At 35.0% G+C, this 8,433-nt stretch overlaps 1 protein-coding gene across 1 annotated transcript in view; it reads left to right on the top strand.

Moving 5' to 3' along the window:
- Positions 1-218: 218 nt before the first annotated feature.
- LOC132554906 (magnesium-dependent phosphatase 1-like) overlaps positions 219-8,433 on the top strand; it is a 35,455-nt gene continuing 27,240 nt past the window's right edge. Inside the window, exon 1 of the mRNA XM_060219236.1 lies at positions 219-596. Within this exon, the coding sequence (XP_060075219.1) occupies positions 554-596 (43 nt within the window). The 5' untranslated portion in view covers positions 219-553. The remainder of the gene's footprint in view (positions 597-8,433) is intronic.

The raw sequence follows: 8,433 nt of genomic DNA, 5'->3' as shown, positions 1-8,433 counted from the left end.
ACATTCATTCCGCGCCTTTTAATATCTCGACACCACTCTTGGTCGTTGTACAGGCAGTGTAACGGCGGTTATTCCATTCTTAAAAAGTCCATCCTGTCCTGGTGCACACTGCTACATACACCCGTCTATCCAGTTGGTAGTACGACCTAGTCGCGGTACGGAGCAGTACACATTGCTATAAAGGATTCCCAAGCGAGTGATGCTGTGATCATCCATTACTAGCAGTATAGAATCTCAATCGTTTGGAAGTCTTATACTATATTGCTGCCTCTGCTGCTTAAGTTACCGCAGCTGAATTCTCGCGCCAAATCTGCAGTCATTCTCCTCACATCACCAGCGTTGTCCCATACACAAACCAGTTCAAAATCTGGCTTGTAAAATTTGCTTTTCTATATAATTGTTCTTCACCACGAAGAAAAAAAGAACTGATTGTATAACAGAAAGTGTTATTTTTTACTATGTACAACCGAAGATAGGAGTTCAAAAGAGGACAATTTGATTTTGGATTAAGACAACAATTTAAAAGCAAAACATTGAACACAGGAATATTAATATGGAGGAAACGCCTAAGCCAAAATTGATCATCTTTGATCTAGGTGAGTAGTACAATTTTACTTACCTGTTTTTAGAATAAGTGTCTCGTAGTTCAAATTCAGAAAAAAAGAATGATAACAAAAAAACAAATTACATCAATATGAAACAAAAAAGATAATTTGTTAAATCGCCATTCGGGATTCGATTACAATTTTATCTTAGATATGTTGCAGTGTGTTTATTTGTGTGAGACATTTTATCGTAGACGCATGTACGAAGTCTAGTGCTGTCGTATACAAGGTATTACAGCCACATTTAATGACGTCGTCCCACGCGCCAGCCCTAACAGCAAATCTTTTGATAATGTCTGAACTTATGTTTGATGATATATGTTCGTTTATCTCTTGGGTGAATTCAAATGTGAGCAATGATCAAACATTCATGTTTCACAGGTCGAAATAAATATGAATACTAGTACGAATCTTGTGGGAAAGATCTGGCACAAACCCTAAATGATATCCGTTTGCAGTAAGACTTCGCCGAGACGATTGACAAAATAGAAACAGTTCCGCTTTCATATATATGATCGTTATGTATAAAGTCAGATCTCCTTTTTACTTATTTTTGACTCAGCCCAGTATATATGCTGTTCAGTAGATTCACAGTTAAAATGTTTCTGAACGTGAATAGTATTTTCTTGTAGTTGATATTCATCACAAATGACGTTCCTGCGTTTTAAGCCGGTGTGTGAGCGTGGGTCTGATATTAAAGCTAATGATTAACAATGATACCAAGGCTAAACGTTTACATTTTGTGAAATAAAAGTAATTCATAGTGGAATGTTTGCATATTGAGTAATGAATATGTTCAGCGAAAAATCATTTACGAAATATGTCTTATAGAACTTATGCCAGTGACAGTTAATGTGTTGCGACAATGCTGACAATGCAGTGTATAACATGTTCCCTTTACAAACGCTGTTGCACGAGACCTATGTTTATATCCGTAAGGGCGATTTTATTATGCTGTTGCATTCGATGTTTTTCTTTCACGTGACATACCTCTAAAAGGTACGTAACTTTACAAACGACGACCGATTCGGGATCGTGGGTTAATTCCATTCCTTTACTATATCACGTGTTTTTGTCCTTTCTTTTTTTTTTTATCGTCGACTGCTTAACAAGGATAATGTATTTACTGCGGTTGTTAATCTGCTATCTTTTAACGGTACCTAGATAGTCGCCGATATGTTAGTTCTTTCCGAAAAAAATTCTCTCCAATGACAAACAACTATACGAGGAACCAAAAGTGGGCCTATGGATGGTAGCGCTGGGATGAGGTGGGAACATTGAATTCCTTAGGTCCATCCTACTGAAGAATGTTTAGACAACACAAAGAGGGGCGCATCTGCTATGGAGATTACTTCATTCAGAAGGAGAAGAAAATATCACAATTAAGCAAAGACTCAGTGTAGATTGTTGTACATTCCGGTTGAGATTAGCTCAGTGTGACATTACATAACCGTTTTCTCCGTTTGTGAGATAAAAAAGAAGCATTGCAGAGAACCAATTAAAAGTGGCTAATTAGTTAATTAGCTTTATCAAATAGTCTTCCAGAAACATTGGTTATGATATTTTTCACCTGAAAGGTGTACCTGCGGTCTATTTTGCAATCAATCTTGTTATGTATGTAATGCTGCTCCGAATTCGTCCATGACCCGTAAGTTTCTGTCTAGTTTAAACTTAGTGTAGATAAACTTAGATATTTATTGTCTACAGCTAAACAAAGAATGTCATCGTGATGTCATTTTTTTTATTTTGATCGTAGTAATTTTATAATTTGCTCTTTGAATAAACCATCAATATTTAAAATCGCGGCTAGTCAAGGCACCTGCAAGTTCAGCCTTTTCTTCGACTGACTCCATACATCATAAGAAACGTCCTATATTGACTTTAAACCAAAACAAAGGAGGGTGTCGATTAATTTGTCGAAATCCCGACAAAGAGTTCAGTGGCACTCATATAATGAAAAGTTCACCCAGGAATGTGAAGTTTGATCATTCTGTATGCTGTCAGTTTTTGACGTACAATTCTGATATGATTTATTTCCGCATGCAAGCAATACAAAACAAATTACAAGGAATGAAATGTGTTGCAGCACGAAATTTGTATATGTTAGTAATCAAAGAAAACGTGTAGTGTACTCCCGTGTCCGCTAATTAATCAGACATACTTACACTCAATGTCTAAACTCTAGGCTGCAGTCAAGCTGCTATCTCTTGTAATCTGTGTTATCGACAGCTGTTGCCCGGTGCGTTTGAGTCCTGTATTCTCCCTATCGTAGTCCTTGATTGGCCACGATTTTGGTATCGCAGACTCGTGTCCTCGTCCGGATACATGAATAATTCCGTTTTTCTTGTTATCTTACAAAATCTGGTAAAACGTTTTCACATTATCAATAGAGCTTGGCAATACGTGCTTATACCAAAAATGCTTATCAGAAAACAACTTTTATATATATTTGATTTAGCTTTAAACTGTACATACAACAAAACGTTTGATAACTGTATGCGTGCATTTAAAACACACTTCATTAGGAAGTGTCCGATACTTGAAGCAACATTCGTACAGATTAGCATAAATTTGTGTTTAATTTCGAACTATGTCAATAGAGATACCGAATGTATTTACTTTAAAGTTAATTCAACTGGATTTACACAGAATTCCTTTTTAATTTATATACGAATTCACCTAAATATAGACCATTTGTAGTTATACGAGTATAATCGCAAACTATTTCCGTTTGAAATGAACACTTGTTTCCTTTCATTATCATCTCGTTTCAGGAGGGTACGGTCTATTTCCAAGAGCAGTTTCTATTGGCTAATACATTTGCATATATCATTTTCTCATCCACTAAAAGTCCGGTACCTGGTTGGTCCATTTGTTGCTTCCTGTGTTACTAACAGACAAAACTATTTCATTCATCATTGCTACCAGACGAGTTGCAGCCGCGTTAAAAGCCTGCGGGATGTTAATACATCTGTGGAGCCATAATCAACCATGTGTTCTAAATTTATAAATTGTCTGTCGGTATTTATTTCAAGTTAATTGCTAACTCTGTCTGGTTTTTTACAGTATAGTTTACACGATATCAATATATTTTGCAGGGCATTATATATATTTCCTATCCATTTATTGGATATTATTCACCAAACTTTCTTTAGATTGCTGTACAAGGTGGGCTCTTGTATTACTATGTATTACAACAATATATGCATCCTTATTTGATATACTTTCAAATTGACATGATAAACACAAAGATCATTGGCTAATACTTGAACTAACAATTTGAAATCAAGATTTCATAATTGCTAGGACGCAAGCAAGAATATATCTGCAAATTTCAACGCACGGGCACGTGTACAGGTATAGTACGATATCGGACATGGTGCGCGCTTTTCGTGACGTCATATCACAGGTAGACTGTAGATGTATAGTTATTCTATGATTCGCTGTGTAGTCTCAATATGACGTGTCCGGGTTTATATTGAATACCGACCTCAAGGATTTTCCGACCTCGTTTTGGCAACGATGTAGACATGTTTACAAAGAGTATTTTTTTTATATTGATACAAGTACCAATTCATGATAGCGTATTCTTCAAATATTTTTTTTTCATAATATCGATAAATAATCAAATTTTATCTGCGAATGTTTGGTGTAAGTTGCGTATCTTGGGACTTTAACATAGGGGTCCATTTAAACAAACTTACTATCGGAATATATTGCTGCGGCTATCATTCAGAAGGCTTTAATATTGGGACACAGTTAAACTCCCTTACTATCGAAAACGACTCGTGTAGCTATCATTTTAAAGGTTTTAACATAAGGATAAATTTGAACACCCTTACTATCGAAATCTATCGCTGCAGCTATCATTTTAAAGGATTTAACATAAGGACACATTTGAACACCCTAACTATCGGAAACTACCCCTGCAGCTATCATTTTAAAGGATTTAACATAAGGACACATTTGAACACCCTAACTATCAGAAACTACCCCTGCAACTATCATTTTAAAGGATTTAACATAAGGACACATTTAAACTCCCTTACTATCATAAACTCCTGCGCCTAGCATTTCAACGCAAAGTTGTACGATATCAGGATTTCTGTTTATTATAAATTTCCCACGTTGAACTGAATATCAACTCGAAGGAAGACGCATTTGATATTTATCGCAGATAAACCTTTATGAATGTGAAAAGCGATTATTTAAGACTAGATATTTACAATATAACGGCAAACATTCCTTAAAAAACATTTAATATGTTGACTTCACATTGAACTTACTGAAGGCTAGGTGGTCGGTTTAATATGTCAGATGATAGATAGGAGCATTCCTAGAGATATTGGATACGGAGGCACACAGCTAATAAATATTCCAGTATATCGCTAACCTTGAGACATACACATCATTTCATATGCTATATTAAACTCAAAACAGCTTGACGAAAACAAGATTAAACGATAGATGTTTTATGTACATAATCTCTGTCCGGTCCGTTTTCTAAGTCTACATCTACTAATAAAACAAGATTAAACGATATATGTTTTTATGTACATATATTTTATCCGGTTCGTTGTAAATATATCTACATATGATTATAAAATGAGACTTCTATCAATCAATAATTTTATGGAGACGAACACGTGATCAAAAAGCTTTGAAACATAATCTCATACAAAGCCAGTTGGAATTAAGTTGTTTGTAGTTACATATGTATTTCTGTATATATTTATATATATAATTAGAGCTTTCTATTCGATGTGCATCTTAAAATGAAAGGACTGATTAACCACCAGTCGTATGTATAATCTGTTGTGGTGATGTTTCATACTACCGTGTCAGGATTATTCTATTTCAGTGTTATGACAACATAAAAGCGCATTTCATCATTTTCGCCCATTGTCAGTATAACGTGATATCGTCGAGTGTCACGATATTACGTCCAAAGTTACCTATTCTAGATAATGCCATTTCAAGTAAGTAATGTCACTCTCCCACGTGCGAACAAAGCAAACAACAACGACATATCAACAAGCAGCAAGGTCATGACTCTTTAAACGTGTCCGTTAACGATCACATCATCCGTTGATAATGTTTTAATACGACTCAGGTGTTGTGAAGTATACAAATCCTGAAAATCAAAAACAATCCAATTGAATCGAATTTCCGATTTCGATCATGACCAAAACAACCACAAAAATACCGACATGCCAACAAAATCTTCACCCAAACTAATTTTATGAAACTATGGCAAAATACGATCAAATATATAAGATTTACATGGAGACCGCTGAAAAGTACAAGGATAATAAGAGCAGGTGTCCCGGAAGAGTAAGCGTCTTTTTCTTCATCGACAACATCCTTCATGTAAACATTGGTCAATCCAATGTCACACTCCCAAATGAGAACAAGGTACACAAAGAAGTCAACCTTTATATCACAGAAGGAAATGAACCTTTTATTAAGTTTTATGTATCTAGCACTCCTGATGTTTAAACATACATCGGGGAAAACATTGGCAGTTTTACAAGTTTTCGAAGATGAGTAAATAATCAGTGTTATGCATAGTAAACCAGAGAATAACCTCTTGGTATAGAACTCTTTGATAATATACAAATGTACATAGATACATACATCGAAAGCAAAAGTAGAATGAATGATAGTGTGAATGAAAATTTACATATACCATGACGTCATTTTATTGTTTGTAAAATAAATGTCGACATCAGGAATATTTGAAAATAAACACTGCACTGAGAATGTGTCGTGTTTTGATGCCACAGATAATGACTTCAGAAGAGAATGAAAGAATGTGTGAGGGTAGTAATTATCACAACACAACCCGGCTGCCTTCATTGATAGCTTATAAGTTATAAACAGGTGGGTTTCATGTACGAACGGAGGCTATTAGGCACTCGGCTCTGACAGCAAAGAGGAGAATAATGACTGTTTTCTGTCGGCACATACTACAAGTGGTCAGAAATGCCGGTTCTTTATGATAGAGAACACAACTCTGTTGTAAACAGTGGTCTCTGGTGTCTGTCTGTAAGAGGTTCAGACAAATAAAGTTTATACATAACAATATTAGTATTAGCATATATATATATATATATTAAAACAGAGCATAACTTCAGAATATAAATCATTAACAACGCTTTAACGTAGTCTAACGATAGTTTTGACAGGTCTTACCATATAGATGAGTACTCCGTTATTAGTTACCGATAAATTGGAAGTATCATATTTGATTTTCTCCAACACTCTCAAAATACTAAACAACAATATATCAATACTATTGTGTTATTGTGGCAATCAGACTTTCTGATGTACTGTTTACTTTTCTGTTGTCATTGTCTGTTTTGAATCTTTTTTCATAGTTCTAATTTCCAATTGCAGAAAATTGAAAACAGATAAATGAAGAAGACATAAGGATATCTATATTTAGAACTGCAAAATTTGACAATCAAAGCAATTCGACTTCCGTTTTCAAAAGTATGTTATTCCTTCCGTCAAAAACTTTCATTCTATTGACTATGAAAAAGATAGTTACTATAACCATTCTGACGGGATAGCACCTCTATCATACTCTGCATTATCGCGCTCGAATATATGAAGAAAATTATATAGTAAAACGATTTATAAATATTTTGGCAGTTCACATATTGCGTATATACACAGGTAGTCGAATTGACAGCATACTTTTCGCACAAACATATAATTCTCCTTCCTGCAGAAATGATGAGACACGCCTGGTGCCGTCTATTCTATCACAGCTATGGTAATACCTGTCTGTCTATAAGGCAATATATACAGCAATTAAAAGAAAATAGATCGTTTTGGCATGTAGAATCAGCATCTAGGCTCATTTTGAATCGGCTATGTAAGATTGCACGCAGTCGATTTATGTGTGTTGATGTTACACAGGAAGCGGTTCAAGATGTTGTTAGCCATTGAGTCAAAGTGGCAGGAGGCAGGTTTAATGATTTATTGCACAGAACTTTATTAATATCAATATAATGTTGTTGCATTTGGAAAAGGAACCAGGTATCGTATGATCGTTTCCAAGTCTGCATGTATTATGAATAAAACATGTTAACATGCTATATGCGCGGATATGTTGTTAAATTCTGCAAAATGTGCATTTGGGTTGATATATCTTCAGATTGTATGAATAAAATGGACCATGATGAAAGGACTTCAATCAGATTTATATATAGCAAGCCGGCAAAAACTTCTGCTAAACTATGCCCCGATTTTCGTTTCTAAACAAAAAGCTTTTTATGACCAATAGGAATTGTATATGCTTTAGTCGATCGCACAAAGTGATGTTTAATGTTTTTGTCAGTCGTCTGGCATTGTCTTCAATATGCCTCAGTTTCGTACTTTTCTATTGACATATCAGTTCATAACTTAATATCGAACAAAACCTAATATTTGGTGTGTCCTCTATGGAAGGAATTGGACATATGGAAAACATTACCTAGGCCGATCATAAATGCAATTTCATATACAAATGTATGAGGTAATCGGTATTTTCTAAATTGCGAAAAAATATTATTTCAACCGTCATATTTCGAACAATCCGTGATAGACAACGCAGATACGTAAGAAACCGGAAGCAGTATAACATAACCGATAAGATATTTGCCGTGTTCCCTACGTGAAGCAAGATGTTATAATATGATATATGGAATTATCGCTGTTTAGACCAAATGTGCAACCCGTCTAAAGATTTATATCGAATTACAGGGTATTATAGTATCACAGAGGAAGGAATGGATGTTGTACGGGAAAAGTCATTACATTTGTAAAGAAGAAAGTATCC

Source organism: Ylistrum balloti, unplaced genomic scaffold, assembly GCF_031769215.1.
Source record: "Ylistrum balloti isolate Yb309-2 unplaced genomic scaffold, AGI_CSIRO_Ybal_v1 Utg370450, whole genome shotgun sequence".
Lineage (NCBI taxonomy): Eukaryota > Metazoa > Mollusca > Bivalvia > Pectinida > Pectinidae > Ylistrum > Ylistrum balloti.
The sequence above is the reverse complement of the archived record's forward strand: the minus strand, read 5'-3'. Positions and strand labels throughout refer to the sequence as shown.